This window comes from Strigops habroptila, chromosome 3 (genome assembly GCF_004027225.2).
Source record: "Strigops habroptila isolate Jane chromosome 3, bStrHab1.2.pri, whole genome shotgun sequence".
Lineage (NCBI taxonomy): Eukaryota > Metazoa > Chordata > Aves > Psittaciformes > Psittacidae > Strigops > Strigops habroptila.
The window spans coordinates 28,801,330-28,819,703 of NC_044279.2; the positions used below are offsets into that span (position 1 = coordinate 28,801,330).

The 18,374-nt window shown below is 35.6% G+C and overlaps 1 protein-coding gene across 1 annotated transcript in view; it reads left to right on the forward strand.

Moving 5' to 3' along the window:
* The window catches only part of DOCK4 (dedicator of cytokinesis 4), a 254,581-nt gene that overhangs the window by 160,779 nt on the left and 75,428 nt on the right, over positions 1-18,374 (forward strand). The window contains 10 exon segments of the mRNA XM_030479015.1: positions 3,913-4,037; positions 5,500-5,662; positions 7,231-7,337; positions 8,014-8,170; positions 13,745-13,842; positions 13,942-14,025; positions 14,122-14,222; positions 14,920-15,001; positions 16,058-16,228; positions 17,125-17,317. Of these exon segments, the coding sequence (XP_030334875.1) occupies positions 3,913-4,037; positions 5,500-5,662; positions 7,231-7,337; positions 8,014-8,170; positions 13,745-13,842; positions 13,942-14,025; positions 14,122-14,222; positions 14,920-15,001; positions 16,058-16,228; positions 17,125-17,317 (1,281 nt within the window).

The window sequence follows — 18,374 nt, forward strand, 5'->3', positions numbered from 1 at the left end:
ACCTGCACCCTTAGTTTTCCTGCCGTTTTCCGACAAATAGTCGCAATGAGCAAATACATATACTTTATAGAATACACTTTGACAAAACCATACTCTGTTATGTCTCTCAGTCATGAGCAGGAATCCATTGTAGTACCTGAACCATGCAAATTCACTATAGTTGGTTTTCTGATATTTTGGTTGGAAGTAGTGATCTTTTCTAAACCAAAAGTGAAATATGTGTGCGTACAAATCCAGACAGAAGGCCAGATTTAAACTAAAACCTACTATAAAAAGACTTTAAAATGTCAGATATGCCACATTGAGGAAAGGAAGCTGCTGTTATATCTGTGTGGTGCAGGCTACCCTTGATATGTAGCCCATAGTTTACATTCTTTTTTATTAATTTTCCTGTCTATTTCTGTTCTCTCCCTTCTGCTTTTCTACTCATTTCCGTATGAAATATGGTTATTCTTCATATAGCATGAGAGGCTCAATCTTCTTTGGGGTTTAATTTGCCTTGCATGATAATGGAGAAAATCTGGCATTATCTTTCAATAAAGTGACCAACATGTCTTAATTTTCTCTGGGACATTGAAAATGGAGTAGAGATTCCTGAATGGATGTAGATCAGGTCAAAATTCATCTGAACTATCCTCTCATGACAAATGATTACAAACTCTGCCAAAGTTCTGTACGAGGAGAACAGGATAATATTTGTGACAGTACGTCCTCCTCCTGTGGTTTTTTTTTCCCACAGCGATTTCTTCTGTCAGCTCAATGGGTGAAAGTCAATGGGGTTGGATCTTTTAAAAAACCTTAAAATGCAGACACCGTTTTCAAAACCCTGCTTAACTTCTGTGAAGCTCTGATTACTTCTTTTAGAAATGCTTTATTTTTACATAGAATCACAGAATGGCTTGGGTTGGAAGGGACCTTTAAAGATGATTTTGATCTTTAAAAATCATTATCCCTGTCCCCACCATGGGCAGGGACATCTTTCACTACATCAGATTGCTCAAAGCCATGTCCAACCTGGTCTTCGACACTTGCAATAATAGGACATCCACAACTTCTCTGAGCATCCTGTTCCGCTGTCATATTCATTTGCATTTAAATCCTGTACAGTTTACTCTTTTTAAAAAGGAAAAAACTTGGTTTTCGCTGAGTTTTACCTGGGGTAGGTCATGAAATTTGTGGTGGACATAGTTACTTAGTTACGTTTCTGTGAAGACCCCATGGAAAATTGAAATAATTTCTTGCTGATAAATGTAAATAATGACAGAATGTAGCACGAATGCATGTAGAAATCAAGTTAATCTTTAAAGAGAAAATGCTGCAACTACAAGTTGTTGGCTAAAATCGGTTATATAACAAAGCTTCTCTCTTTGATTACTATGTGTTGTCATTTTTTTCTGAATGTAAAACTCTTGAAAGTGACCGACTGCCAGCACTAACTAGAGCCAATCCTTGTATAAGCGTATGCTAAGCAAGGACCTAATATATTGCATGCTCTTTGGTAACTATACTGTACTAATTTCTAAAACATTTATAATGAAATATTACTGCAATGTGGAAATAATCAGAATCTAGTAGTTTTAAGGATAATTGAAGGGTGACTTGAGTAAACACAAGAACTGATTCAGACCAAGGGCCTATCTAATTGAGTTTTCTGAACAGACACCTAAGGAAGACTAAGAACTGTGCATGCATATATGCATGTGTGGTAATTATACCTGATATTATTCCAGCCTCCAGCTATTTTCAACTCAGGGGATTTCCTGAGCTGCTTTTGAACCTGTTTCATATCCTTGAGTGGATCTTCCTTCCACAAATTCTCCATTCTTCTCTTGAACCTTTATACATTTCTCACATTCTCAACATCCTTTGGAAAGGTTTTGTGTTTGGATTTTGGTTTGGGGTTGCTTTTGTGGGGTTTTTTTTTGGTTTTGTTTGGGTTTTTTTTACAAGTCTTGCAGTCCATTACCTGAATAATCACCACCTTTCCACCTTTTGCTCATTTTGAACCTGGTTCCTGCCAGGAACCAGAGATTGATTCAGTGATTGCACACACTTACTAGTAATTCAGCTCTTTCATTCTTGACTTCACACAAAACTCTGAAGTGAATACCATCTGGTCCTGGTATGTGTTTGTGCTCATTTTGTCTAACTGTATTCTAGCCTCAGTCCATAGTTGTTTCAGAAGGTAAATAATAACAATAGCAGATTTCCTCCCCTTTCCTCCACTCCCCCCCACGCCCCCTTATTTGTGGCCATGGTTCTTGAGGACTTGATAATATAGCAGTTTTCTCTTTTACCTTCCCCCCTCCCCCCCACTTGTTAATGGTTTAGATTGTGCTTTGGAGGAATCATTTAATTATTTTTCACACAGTGATGGAATAATATTACAAAAATGTTAGAAGGCTTGGCAAAGTCATTGTTTCTGGTACTTCAAAATCACTGGCGAGTGACTACGCAGTAAAATAAATGTAAGAAATGTGAAACATAAGAGTATCCTGGAAAGTTCAAGCAGGTAAAATTCTTCTTTCACATTAAAGGAAAGCTGGAAATTGAAGATGAACTGATTATTTATTAGTTAAATATCTTTTAATTAATTTTACCCACAGTACAAGTATCCATCTCATGTTTGACTTCTAAGTGATACTCCTATAAATACACAAAACTGTCACACTTGCACTCTTTTTACCAGTGCTCAGTGAAAATCTGCTTTATTGAAAGGGGATATTCCTATTGTGCTAAAATTGCATTGAACTAGATAAAAGCGTATGTTCTCAATTTCTTTTTCTACCAAATGTAGACATTAGAATTTTAGAAGATGCTTCTAATTATGACAGTTTTTCCTTCATATTTTCTATTTCACAAGGAAAATCCAGTTGTTTCCAAGTAGTTCTGGTAATATTTGTCCAGAGCTAGATTAGTTTACACTTCTTAGAAAAAGAAATATCATTATCAGACAGAACAAAGACTTCCCTATCATGCCACTCCAGTCAGCACCAGTACTTCTTCTACCTTGTCCCATCCCCCCTGCAACTCCCAACCAATCTTTCTTCCCTTCCTCAACTATAAACTTCGTGATTTGTGTCAAGTGAAACTAAAATAAAATTACCATTGATCTCTTCTGAAAGTTCTGGTTACAGTCTTGACAGAATACTTAGCATGTTTCTGGATGAACGTGCAAAGAATTTCAGCTTAAATATGCTAGCAGCATTTAATAACTTGTACATACTCTGTAGGATTTATGTAATGCCTGTATTGGATTTGTAGTTTGAATGTGTTGATGAAGGTTTTAATTTCTCAGAGGCCTTTCCAACATGCTAAAAATATGCTAACATTTTTGCTAGTAAACTTTGGAACACCCTGTTAATGTAAAATATGCTGGGATCTTTTAGATCAGAAAGACAAATTTGAATGCTAGCAGTCTGGGAAGCATGCCCTTCTAATGGAAAGAATACCAACCTCTTGTTTTTTGCTTCTTCAAATAATACACTTTCTTTTGAGATTCAGTGTAAAAAAGTTGTAATCAATTCTTCAAGGAGACATCAAACAGAGAAATGTAATGATTACAAATGAAAGAAAGCACATTAATAATGCCTTAGATTAAAAGAGGCATTAGGTGAGGTGAAGCTAGAAACCAGCTTTGGTATAGCTAGAGATACCACTGTAAAGACCAAAAAGAGCTAACAGATGAGTAAAAGCCACTAGAATTTGTTTAGTATGGCTTTGTTGTTGGCTTTCTTGGTTTATGAAAACCATTGTTATTATTTAAAATCCAAAAATACTGATAAATGGTGGGTATGATATTATCCCTTGTTCGGAAGAGAAGATGAAAGTCTACTAAAGTACTAAAAGCAAAAATTAAGCAAGTTGAACTGACTTCTGTACTCTTAGTGTTTGGTTTGGGTTTTTTTATAGGTGAAATGAGGAATGATTTATATATCACTGTAGAAAGAGGAGAGTTTGAGAAAGGAGGGAAAAGCGTGGCCAGAAATGTGGAAGTGACAATGCATGTCGTGGACAGCAGTGGTCAAATTTTAAAGGTATCTTTGTTGTATGTTTTTCCTTGATGTAGTCCATTGATACACTTTTTCAGATGTAAATCATCTTTTGTGGTCTTGTTTGAAGAATATAGAATTGCGTTGGAGAAGTCATGTTTATCTTTTGCTGTCTTTAGATATTCAAATTATTTCCACTTTGCTTAAAACTTTATAAAATGCATGTTTGTTTTATTTCTGTGATCAGTTACATGATTCAGGTAAACACCTGTAATCGCCAGCAAAATAGCTAATGATTCCTTTCATGAATTTCTTATTTCATAATAATTTTTCTTAGTAGGAATACATTTCCTCATGATACACAGAACATGTTTTGATCATTTTCAATTTATTGTTTGATTTTAATAAATCAGAGATCCTTGATGCAAAAATCAACACCATGTATCAGTAAAAGAATAAATTAATGTTCTTTTCTTCAGGTTTGATTTCATGCTGCTTGTGATAGTTTACAAACAAGCACTCTTTCATATTTTAACTATTAATAAATGACTCTTTCTCAGATTTTTTTCCGTACCAAATGATTTCTGTTCACCTTCCACCTTTTCCATACATATTTAATATCTTTTTTTTCCCCTTTTATCTGAAAGTACATTTTTCACATTTTCTGCATGATTTTGAGGGCTGTGGAGTGACAAAATAAAGAAAGGCTGAGACAAATAGTCTAGTTCAAATTGCATGTATATGTGAAGTTAAATTGCGTGTGTAAATGTATGGCATGCAATGTGTGTGTGTTTTTATATATACACATAAATATACGTGTGTGTATATATATTTCTTTTATATATATTTACATTGAAAAAAAAAAAGAATACTGAGGTGAAGTCTTATAATTGCTTAGGAGAAAAACTACAACTTCACTTTCCCACAGAGAATTAATAGGTATTGCCAAGTCAGCACTTAGACAAATCCATTTGCCTATTGTGCTACTGTGCTATGGAGAGATCATAATGGGTGTTGCAAAGGCAACCAACACTTTGATTCTTTCAAATCAAGGAGTCCAGATTTTTAATTGTTTCATGCTGGACATATTGCTGATTACAGCAGGATTACAGGCTTATTTCAGATGACTACAGACCATGAGACTGGGCTATTCTTGTCTCAGTTACATTCTTGTTTGTTGCTTGGGCATAACACCGGATAAACCATGCTATGTCATGGGACTCCACATCACATTTGTTGCTTAAGCCATCCTGATTACCCAGTTCCCCCTATGTAACACTTTGATTCTCATCAGTGTGGATGATTCTTGCCATTTTTTCCAATGAGTAAATACTAACAAAGTGCTACTATTTTTAAGAGTTTAAAGATATTGAGTATTGTACTACATGTGGCATTTATGATATGAATGTTAATATTAAATAGTCTTCCTTGGAAGAGAGTCCTTGATGACATCTTACAATTGAACTATTCTATCTTTAAATATTTGATCATATTTTTTCTTCATTAGGATTTTATCTCATTTGGCTCTGGAGAACCACCAGCGAGTGAGTACCATTCCTTTGTGCTTTATCATAACAATGGTCCCAGATGGGCTGAGCTGCTGAAACTTCCTATTCCTGTGGATAAATTCAGAGGAGCACATATCCGCTGTGAATTCCGGCACTGTTCCAGTAAGTGCTGTTCATGACTTTTGCTAGTCCTCTCTGTTACGGCTGCAGTTAGCACATGAGTTTCCGTAATACCTCAAGAAAAAGACAGCTGTATGAACTTTCTCTGAAATGCTTTCATGACAGCTTCTCAGGCTTGCAGCTCTGCTTGGTGGAACTCAGTGCATTGGGAAAGCCTAAATACTGGGAAAACCCAGTCTAGTTTTATTGAATAGAAATAGACAATATTGCAGCTGCATATATAAACAGAATTCCAGGTAAACTCAAAACGCACATTTAGAATTTATCTGGTGAATGATCCAAAATTATACCTGTCCCTTAGTAGATGTTTAGCAATCCAGCTAATGGGAAATGTGCATAGATACATCATGGTCAATCAACATTACTTATTTATTGTGGGGTTGTTTGTTTTTTCACTTGCAAAATAAAATTAAAAAATTCTCTAAACATTCTGAACAATCTTAGAGATCATTTTGAGGTAAAAATTGAGGTCTGGGTCCATATTCTGTGTACCAGGATATGTGGGACAGGTTTCATAGCTATGGTGCTGACTGCTCACAGGCTTGTGATAGAATTGCACATCTTTTAAACTGATGCTGCTGTTTGACTCTTTTTGGTGATGTAGATATAGCAAGGTTTGATTATTTAGATTGCCTTTGTGAAAAGTGGCATGCACAATGAGTGATAGTATGTTTAGTTTTTGGGTACATAAACTTAAAAATATAAGGAACAGATAATACAGGAAGAAATTTGCATTAATTTCTTCTTTTTAAGTTTTAAGGGGTTTATAAGCTATGAAGTAATAAAGGAAAAGCATCAGCGGTACGTTTCAGATAGATTTTTTGCACAATCTTTCCTATGCAGCAGAAGTTGGATATTTTTGTTATGACTGCCTACACCTCAACTGAGCTAAACCCCGACTCAAAAGTCATACATTTATACACATTTGATAAAAAAATGGTTAATTTTCAAAAGTGTTAGCATCTGCATTCACTGGCTTCAGTAAAATCTGTGCCATCTCAGTGTTCTACAGTTTGCTTTATATTCAGACGATAGATGAATTTTGGAATTTGAGCTTAGGCATCCAAGTTTGGAAATGTTATCTGCTTTCTAACATTCAAGTAAGGAACAGCGACATCTTCAGTCATATCTATAGATACAGATGCCTTATTTGAAAATAGAAGTGCAGTGTAGCCTGAGGCTGACCTAAAATGGAGACCAGAGGGTGATTGTCACCTAAAAAAAATCCTTTTCTTTTCCTGTTGGATTGGCTAGCTCACATTCATTTGGATTTCCTGGCATTCTATATATTTCTAAGACTGCATGTTTGGTGGCTTCCATTATTTGTTGTTACTAAATACCAAACCATTCCAGAATACTGCTTTCTGATTAACAGTGAGATAAATAAACCATTACAGGAGATAACGTGCAAATCTGAAAAGAAATTTAAGATAATATTAGTTTGTCTAGCTGCAAATAGCTTCCAGTATTCTTTTTTATGTTGTATCATATCCATTTATTTTGTCTAAAATGTATAATATTAAGTGCTGCTATTTACATATGCATTTCAGCAAAAGAGAAGGGTGAGAAGAAGTTGTTTGGCTTTTCGTTCATGCCCCTGATGCAGGAAAATGGGAGGACTCTGCCAGATGGCACCCATGAACTCATTGTACACAAGGTAATTTGAATTAGTAATGATTAGCTGTAATGAGTCCTCTGGAACATACTTTAAATGCCCAGAAACATTAGGTTGAGAACGTCTGTATTCATTACCAAATGAGTGATAATCTTTTCACCATTAAAATATCAGTTGCTGATTGTTTCGTATAAAGTTTTTTGTTGCAAAATGCAATTGAATCTAGGTATGCATTTCAGTGCACTGGTTTTACTAGATCTTACTATTGAATTCTATTTATAATGGATTTCACAAGATAAGTTGAATTAAAACACACAAAGTGAAGCCTGTGATATCCTCTTACAGAATTGCTGAAGTTGACAAATCAAGCAAGCTCATTTATGCAGATATAATCAATGTTATCATTTTTTAGAGATGTTTCAGTTTGGTGGAATTTTTGTTTCCACATTTGACAGTTATCTCTGTTCAGAGGATTTTATATGTTTCCAGCTATATTTTAGATTTTAACACCAAAATTTGTAGCTATTCATTTGACATAACCTGTGCATATTTGTTGATTTCAATGTCAGATATGAAACTATGACCCAAAACCAAAGTTGCAACAGGCATAGTGAAAATTCTTGTTTTCAGCAGAGAAACAATAATAATTCATATAAATTAGGGATTTAGTCCTTTGTTTTTATGCAGTACAGTTATTTTAACTGTTTTGTTTTCACAGTGTGAAGAAAACACAAACCTTCAGGATTCTGGTCGCTACCTCAAACTCCCCTTTTCAAAGGGAATTTTCCTAGGAAACAACAGCCAAGCAGTAAAAACCACTAAAGAGTCCTTCTGGATTACATCCTTTCTCTGCTCCACTAAACTCACACAAAATGGTAGGATATGTTGATTTTTTGAAACATGATGAATTCAAATGAGTGTGATAGCTAGCCTTTTCTGTGCCAAGCAAGCATGGATCTACTCAAAAATAGCTTATGTTCTATCCATTATACAAACTGGTTTTCTTCATAATTTTTTATATCCAGATGGAAACCAATGCAGCATGATAAACCAATGATTTTAAGTAAGTAGTTCAAGAATGCTTTTTAGATTAACATGATATTGGAATCAAATGCAGCACTCTTGGAATCAACAATCAAAACCCAGCTGCTTTACAAAACCTCTTAATCTGTTTGTTGTAGAGTTTTTATGTAATACTTACTGTAAGCTTTAAGCTGTGGCAGTTTGATTTTAGGCACAAATTGCTTTTTTGTTGTATCACTTCTCTTCCTTTAAGCCAACAAACATTTACTACTACTTAAAACAATCACTGGATATAAGGAGTAGCAGATAGAAAGACATGTGTTTGTGCTCTTTACCATTGCTCTGTATAAAATTCGTAAGATTATTATTTGTCATATTACCTACAGTTTGTAAGTGAAACAGTTTTCCACAGATTTCTAAATACTATGTATTTGCTTGGTAATGTGTTTCTGATCATTCTTTGGTATACACACAGTTTTATGTTATTTTTTCTAAGCTGTTTATTGCAGTTTTAAGATCTTGCTTTGCTCTCTCTTATGTGTGAATGATTGTGACTTTACCTTTCATATATGTATGATGATAAAATTGCTAATTGCTCTCAAATTGATTATAGGTGTTTAACAACAACTAGAGTAGCATTTAAAATTGAAATAATAATCTTAATTTTCATTATTTAGTAGTAAGTGTCCCAAATAGAACTATGTGCAAATAGTAAGTGGTCTGTTTCACTGCGCACGCATCCATTCTGTATTCTCATAGCAATTAGCTTCAAAGTAATAAAAGTTAGCCGATAAAAGATTTCCCCAAAGTTTGCTAAGAGGCAATCAGAGACTAAATTTGCTTTAGTTAAAGGCCTTGATTTAGGAAATCACATGAATCTACTGATAGTTACACATGCGTGAAAGTGCTGCCTGGAATTTAAGTGTTTCACTGATAAATAGTTGCGCTGTTGTCGGGGGTTATAATACTAATTTATGTTCACAGTACAGGAGTTTTTTGTACTTAATGTAAATAGATGTGTGACAAAGGGCATAAAATTTCCTTTTTTTTTTTAACCATATTCTGAGTAAGAGGGTGTAGAATATCTGAATAATATTGATCCCCTTTTCTGCTCTGAAAGAGTTAACAATTATTTCAGCAGTACTTCAGAGGGTGGAAATATTTTCAGTAGACAGGCTCATATTTTCTCCAAGGATCTTCTTTGGGAAGTTCATCTTGGTGAGTTTTCAAATCCCCATTCTTTTAAACAAAAATTTGCCAAAAAACCTATTGCATGCTCAGAAAATGAACATAGAGCAAAGCATGTGGATATTTGGTCATGTGAGCATTACTTCAGTTATCCCTGAGAGAATGTAGCATATTTATAAAAAAAATCAGGATTAAAAAGATCTGTGTATTTATTTTCTAGTAACCATTTATATTGGCATTTTTGAAAATTGCTAACTGTTTTTAAATGTTTTTACATTTGGAGATTTTTCTAAGCTCTCAGAGATCTGCCTGTGTCTACAAATAACAATGTCCAGCCTGAAAATTAATTGAAAATTATGGTGTTGGTCTGGCCATGGGGTGGGGGAGGACCCCAAACCCAGACTTGCAAAGGCCACAGCTTTACTAGCTTGCTGGGAAACCTTACTCAGCTGTCATTCTCTCACTGATTGTTCCCACATGCCATCAGCTCTCATGCATATTAAAATTATGGAGACTGGGGGAAGGAGGCTGACTCCCAGTTGTTGGGATCCTTAACTTCTTTACCCTCAGTACGTTGGAGGAGATCTTAGCATTATTTCCAAACAATTTTCAGAGACCTTCTAATGAAGACTGTGCATTTATCAACATATAAGAACATGTCCTTGTCTAATCTGTCTGCCAGTTAGCTTTTCCTTAGCTTGGCTTGTGATCCTGGATAGTTAATCAGTTGATGTTAGCAAAAAAGTATACCAGCTTTTATGTATTATATTCTTAGCTGGGTAGTTACGTTTCATTATCCTAAAGAAAACCCCAAAAAGCAAGAGAGAAGACAGTGGTTTTTCTACTGAGTAGTTATCAATACAGCTATACTTAGTTTTTTACATATAGGAGGGATTTCTGCTTGACAGAGACTCAGGATCCATCCAGCAAGTCAGAATATTTTAGCAAGTTGGCATCCACTCACTTCTCAGCACTGATGAGCGCATCCCCAGTAAGCAGCTGTTCATCAGCAGAGCAACATGCCATACAGCATGTCTATTGCAAGGCAGAGGTGTAATCCATCTATGTGCATTTGACAAAAAGCCAAACCGGTGATTAATAAAACAAAAGTAACAGGGGGAAGCTTTCCAGAGTGACCCCAGTTTGGAGGGAGTGTTGGAAACCACAGAAGCAGCCTATTGGAAGAGGAATGCAGACTGCCAGTTCTGGAATTCGGCTGTTTCCTTTTAATGTGCAGTAGTGCTACACCAGGCCAGTTTTGATGGCTCAGGATTTATAGGAGAGAGATGCAAAGATCAACCTAAACCACTTCCTTACACACATGATTCTAAACTTTTAATTAAACCTAACACTTGGGATTTAAATTAAACTTGAGAAGGGAAGTGCTTTGTTTGATGGGAATGGTAGGCCATGTGTAGCCTATTTAGATGTACAAATCTGATCATGATTACGAGAAGGCATTGGAAATGTTTTTGTTCTTCATCAAAATTTATCAGCAGCATTGACATTGTGCCATTTCCAAAACTATGTTTTCCTTGTGGGCCTATTTTTGGGGACAATTTTATATTCTCATTTCTCTTAAAACATGACACATTGCTATCCCTTTCCCTTGTGATTCACATGTCAGATTTTCTATTGATGTCATTTCTGCTTGGGCTATTTGCTACTGTTATCTCAGCCATGTCTTTCCTCCTTAACATTTCCCTTGAAATAAGTGCTTTCTTTTTTAATCCCCCAACAAATCCCTAATATTGTGTGTCAACTATCTTCCACCAAGTTGCTCCAGCAAACCTGTAAGGAAGTGTTTTTCCTGCTGTGAACTGACAGCTTCAGCTGGTCTTGCTACTCCTCAGTTTAGGTTGAGGCTTAAACAGAATAGGTGTAGAACGCCATTTGATTATCCAAAAGACAAAAGCAGTTACTGGATTTGTAATGCTTGTTTCTTGAAAATTCCTGACACAAGGAATAATTAGAGCTATCATTTGTCCTTGATCTTTGGGACGTGTCTCTGACACACAAGTGGACTCCTTCAGCACTCTTAGTGCAATTCTAGAATTTCTTTTAAGCCAAACCATTCCATACTAGCATAGCGTGGAGCAAAACAAATAAGAAACATATAAATGCGTAAAAACAATTTGTGCCCACCAAAATCAGTTAAGGCAGCAAAATATTAATGGAATAGCATGTAGGGTGTTTGCCATTAACACCTCTGTCAAGATTTGAGTATAGGTGGAGATTTATTTAATGTTATTAAAGACAGAAATATTGCTTCATTTTTTGTGGGAGATAGGAGCTTTCCTGTAACAAACTGGGAAAGAAATGACACAAAGATGGGTATGGCTCAATATTGTTACTTGAGTGTGAAAACAGTCTGTGGAAGAAAGCTCCCGAATAGTTGCTGAACCAAGAGGAAAACTTGCTGTTAGCTTCTTAGTTTGATAAGTACTGAGAACATTTCAGAAGAAACAGATCCTTCTAAGACAGTGTTGGATGGTGATCAACTAGACAGTAGTTCAGCTTAAACTGATGGGAAGGGTTGGATGGTGGTTAAGGTTTTCTGCTTTAAACAGCCAGGCTTTAAGAAATTCTGAAAAGCTGGGTAGTGAAATATGGAAGTAGTAAACTTGAATGTAATGCAGCTTTGGGATTTATTTAATTCGATGGTTCAAAAATACATGGAATTTCTACTCAATACAACTTGACAAGAGTGCTGCAGACCTGAGCAGGTGAGTTACAGCCAGACAATGTGAGGAGTAAACACAGAACCTGCAGCAGAAGGGAGAAAAATTGTGGCAACCTGTCAGAGTTCAGCAAGTGAAAACTGCTGAAAAGCCAAGCCGAGTTTGCAGAACTCTATTTTAGGATATTTTGGTACATCTCGGAAGCTGAAAGCAACAATATATGACCAAAGGGTAAAAAATACAGTACTTACATTTAAGACAGCTGCAAGAGCAGATAGGTTAACTGTGCCATCACCCTCTGATGATTTTTATGCAAGTATTTACAAGAAATCGTGGATGAAAAAATGGACATGTAGCTAAATGGAATGTGCTGAGATAAGATGAGTTTATCACAGGCATATCATGCCAGAATAAATTTCTTAATGTTTCATTTCAAAGGCTTTCTTTATTATTATTCAGAGGAAATGTAGCAGATCTAAACCATCTGGACTTCAATAACCTGCCACATGGAAAATTAGAAAAGATAGAAATTTGAATAAGAATTTTTAAACTGGTAAATAAAGGCTAAAACAGAACGAGCAGGTTACAATGTAGTGGAAGGAATTTCCCTTCTGAGTGGAAGGAAAATACTACCAGAGCTGAAGAATTAGGCTTGGGATTGATCTCTTTTTAAAGCGGTAGAAGGAGTGGGGCTACGATTTACTTCTCTAAAACTAGAAAGCCTGTTAATGAAGGTTGCTGCTAATATGTAGCTGAAAAAGCTTATCAGTTGAGAACAACAACATCAAAATATGATACAGGCAAAGTAAAGTAACTTAGATTTAAAGAATTAATAAGAGTAGAAATTAGATCAAATCTAATGGTACAAAGGGCAGGGTCATACCCTAATAGAAACTCTTGGGGATTCTACTGTAGCTGGGGAGCTGAACAGTATTAAACAGGAGAAAGACCTATTTGTGTCACCAACATGATGTTTCTAGAAAAAAGCTCCCAGATTCTAGAACATATGTCAGGTTTTTATAGAAGACATTCAAGCTTGATATTGATATAGAAAACAGTAACGTAATCATGTCTGTAACGTAGTTAACCAATTTGGTCAAGAAAGCTAAGGGCAAAGGAATTAAAACTGGAGGAGGTGCAAAGACATTTCCTTATGTTTTAACTCAGCAGAGTTTTTTAAATATATTCAATCTAGTAATTAGGAGACTGTTTCTGGCTGTCAGAGGACAACTCGGGACAACATTCCCTTTGATGGGATGAGAGACAGCAAAATAATTTCTTAAGATGGTAGTTGACAAATATCTGAACAAGATTTCATGAGGAAGTTGCTACAGGATACTGAGTTTACTGACCCAGTACCATGTTCTTATGTTTCTACTGGTGGAGCAGTTACGGAATGGAATGAAAATCTGTTGTTGGGCAGATCGTATAGCAAATATTGAGATGTTTTCTTTTGGTTTAATGATGCCAAGTTTTGCTGAGTGGACTGTAATAGTAGGATTTAAAATCTGAACTGCTACTTTGCTTCCAACTTCAATTTGCATTTTGTTTTTGCAGGAGATATGCTTGACCTTCTGAAATGGAGAACCCACCCAGACAAAATTGCAGGTTGCCTCTCAAAATTAAAAGAAATTGATGGTTCAGAGATAGTGAAGGTATATACGTTTCTATTCTTTTAGATAATATGAGGGAAATAATGCATTTGCATGGCACAAAAATGCCCATTTATTAACAAACTGTCTCTTTCTAATCAGTTTCTTCAAGATACACTAGACACTTTATTTGGGATTTTAGATGAAAACTCTCAAAAATATGGATCAAAAGTATTTGATTGTTTGGTAAGTTTCATTTTGTGATAATGCTTAACACTATTTAAGAACTAAGTAAAAAAGATAAAAGAGCATTTTTTTTTATTTTTTGCCCCTCACATTTAGGTTCACATAATAAATTTGCTGCAGGACAGCAAGTTTCACCACTTTAAGCCAGTAATGGACACTTACATTGAAAGTCATTTTGCAGGAGCACTTGCTTACAGGTGAAGTCCGTACTTTTTCTATCTGATTTGAATACTGACAGTTATTGGTAAGCTAAGCAGAATCAATCATTAGGTTAAATTAAACGGTATTAGAAATAAAGTGCAGTGCTTGTATGAATGCCTAGATTTATGCCATTAAAAAAGAGTAAAATTAAGTTACTCAGAAGGTTACTTGCTAAAGCTCTAACATTGGCTTAATTTTTAAATCTTTTTCTTCAGTAGATTTCTTTATTTGAATTATTTTGAAAAACATAGGAGGCTTAACACCATCCAGCTGCAACTTGCTCACCATCTGCACAGAGCACTGCAATAATAAGCATCACTTACTCTGCTCTACTCTCTGTATTTATTGCTACCTTAGAGATCCGTTTAAACCAATGCAGTTTAATGAGAACAGCACATGGAATATAGCTAGAGTTACCCCATGCTGGCAGGGAGTCTTCTGGCTTAACTGAGCTTGTGTATCCCTGTCAAAATCATTCTACTGCATATGTAAAGCTGGTTCTCTGGTTCATCAGAGGTCTAGGTGGCTGTCAGCAGACGGAAAACTAAGTGTAATATTGGGTCTGTAGTGTTTAGTGAAATCTAGTCATATATTTTTTGTTTTGTCAGTGTTTCTCATATGAAATGCATTTTATGTGCAAAGTTGACCCTTTTCCCACTCTGTATTATAATACTTTCTGATGTGCTATTCTAGAGATCTTATAAAAGTATTAAAGTGGCATATTGATCGAGTCACTGAAGTGGAGCTGCACGAGCACATACAGGAAGTACTAAAGGTAATAAAAATTGATTAAAGCAATTATGTCTATGAATGATGTATTCATACAGTACCAACAGGTTTAACTTGGGAAATGAAACAGAGTATGTATAAATGGTGGAATGGTAGTAGTAATTCTAGGAAGCTGCAGACTTTTTCAGTGCAGTAGTTTATTCATCATTCTCTTCTGTCACTAGATTAATCAATGAAGCTTACTACCACTAGACTCTGGAGCTTTTATGTTCCATACTGAATGAGCATAAACATGAGTAGGAGTTAGGTCTTCGAAATCTAATACAGATTGAACTGGTGGTATGAACATCTGTTGCATAACAGAACCTAAATGACAGTCATGCATGCTGACTTGATGGTTCAATCCTGACACTGGGGAATTCTACTGAAAATGGTGTGTTTGGTTGCTCTTGTTGTCCCATTTTGTACCATGAAGAGAGCACAGCATGGAGTCATGCTGAGTTGTACAACACAATAATCCCATTTGGGACAGGTGCTACAGTCTGGAAAAAAGTATCAGTGTGGTATCCTTCTGTGATTTTCTCTGCAGCTGTTCTCTTAGGTGTCTTGCTAATAAGAAAGGACTGTATTTTTATTTACACTCCAACAGTTTTGCAATAAAATTTAAGCTCGTTTGGTTTTTATTATCTGGTTAACAGTTTACAGGAAAACAACTTTGAACAAACAGAGAAATTCCAAGAACAGCTCAAAAGTTTGAGCCTATTTCTTATACTGGCCTTGTATGTTTATGCAATATATGTTTCTGTAGCCAAAGACATGCAAGGGGTAAGGGAGGGGAGGCAGTGCTGAGATTTTGCAGTTTTTTGTTAAAAATACAAGTGTTCCCTGGTTTGTAGAGGTTATGAAAGGCAAGGGAAGAGCATTTCTGAGTGTGTGCTTTTGAAATGTTGTTAGTGTTTCATTAGAAAGATTTGACAAAATTAAATAGCATGGTGTCCTGTTTCAGACCCTTGCTATTTGAATGACATAATTATTACATGTATTCTATTTGAAGATGAGCTGGTTCGTTTTTATGAGTTATCTCTGTTTTTGACATTTGTAGGCACAGGAATACATCTTTAAATATATAGTTCAGTCTCGAAGGTTGTTCTCTATTGCCACTGGTGGACAAAATGAGGAGGAATTTCGTTGCTGTATTCAAGAGCTTCTTATGTCAGTACGCTTCTTCCTTTCTCAAGAGAGTAGAGGAGCTAGTGCTTTATCTCAACTACAGGTAAGTTTTCTATCATGCCTTGCTTATTGCCACATTCCACATCCCACACAGAAAATGTATGCATGTCCTTACCTATATTCCCAGGAAAGAAAATGTTGTTTGGGTTTTTTTTGCTAGGGCAAAATGACACTTTCAGCTCATCCTCATACCTTTTGTCCTATCACGTGAAATTTTCATACCAGCAGCTGCTGGTTGGTATATATCTATGGTATATATCTATGCTTGACATAGATAATCCTGAATCTAATATTTAATTTTTAATTATATTATAATTATAATAAATATATTGCTGGATACAAATAAAGTAATTTCTCTGTTTAGGGCATTTTACAGCTTAGTTTAACCACATTGAAACTGAGGGATCTGAGCCATAAAAACTGTCAGAGTTTTTGTGCTTTACAGAAAACTTTTAAGTCGTGATGAACTGTAGGTTTTAGTACTCAGCTGGTATCTTTATTTCAGTAATTTACCAACTTCTACAGCTCACAGATATACCATCCTCTTCCCCTGTTTCTGTAACCAAGGCTTTTTAATCCAAAACAACTCCACTCAACTCTGTTTGTTCTGATATCAGCTAGCTTCTGTTATCCTTTAAAAAAATTCCTCTCACACGTGTTTTTCATGTATAATTATTTTTGTTTGAAGTTGAACTTTCTACTTTTACTTTTCCTGTGAGAACTGAACAATCATTAGATAATGCTTAAAGGAAAACAGTCACAAGGGTAAGCCCATTAATGGACACAAGGCTATTTCTTCTGAAAATAGGACCATTTTTAAAGCTATTAACTATGAAGCATTCCTCTACAGTTTCTTAAATTTCTATAGTTATTTAAATTCTATAAATGTCGAAACTATACTTCAGTATCTGACTGTCCATTTTTGCCCTTTTCCTCTAGGCTGTGTTTCTGAGCTCCTTCCCATCGGTTTATTCTGAACTTTTGAAGCTCTTTGATGTAAGAGAAGTGGCAAATTTGGTTCATGATGCTCTGGGCAGCTTGCCAACAGTCATGCATGGGGATGAGTCCCTCCAAGCTGTTAAACTGCAGAGTATTGGGAAAACTGTAGAGAGTCACCTGTACACTAACCCAGGTAAGGTTACCCTGTGCTGCCTGCAGATAAAGAACTCAAACGGCGTGCTTGTTACATGGGCCAGCAGGTGCTGAAGGGAATAGTATTGCTGAGAGTAATGCTTCCTAAGGAACAATTCTTGAAGTACAGCTCTGTACAAGCTGCTCATTTACAAGAATACAGTTGGTTACATTTATTGGTTTATATTTTAGAGACAAAGACTCTTAAAATAAAGTTTTGTTTTGATCTACCAATGGCAATATGTCAGTGAAGGAAGTTTTCCTAATGCTTTTTAAGTAACTGTAAAGGAAAAAGCTTTACTAGGTTGTTGGGTCTTTTTTCTTTTTTTTCTCCTTTGGGGGCAGTTCAGCAAACAGATTGTCGCTTATTCATTAAGTCTTATTTGTGTAACTCTTGCTAGCTCAGCACTTTCATACATTTCTTAATGTAGCGTAAAAAGGCTACACATATGCAAGTGATACTTGGTGCATAGTATATAATAGCATAGTTATTTGCTATGTGGAAGAAAAAGCTGCTGTATGGTGGTGAGCCTGACATTCTTTTTTCTATTCTAAGTGAAACCCATAGCAGTGACCAAATATTAAATTTGAGATGAACTAATTTAGAAATAAAAGAATTAATATAACGGACATATAAAGAATTATGGTAAGTGTGAATTTACTCATCAAAAGCCCTTTGGAGAGCTGTTTGGGTATTGGCTGATGGAGTTCAGTAGAAACAGCAACTTTTACCATCTAAGATAAACACGTTACAGTGATGAAGGATCTCCAAAAACCACTGGGATATGCGTAAATGTTTTGAGATGCTGAAAAATAAAGAGATTTTAGAACATTAGTTTTTAAAAATGCTTTCAGTGATTGTACTTTTAAAGTATGAGCTCAAAGAAATGGGTAAGAAGTATCGGATCCTGGCTACTTTGCTTCATTCTCGTTGTGGAAACAGCTTACCCTTTCCTTTCTGAGTCTTCACGGCAGTCCCTTCCAGAACAGTTAGCTCTCCCTACAGCTGACTGATCAGGTCTTTGATACTCTGTGTAGATGATAACATACATATTCAT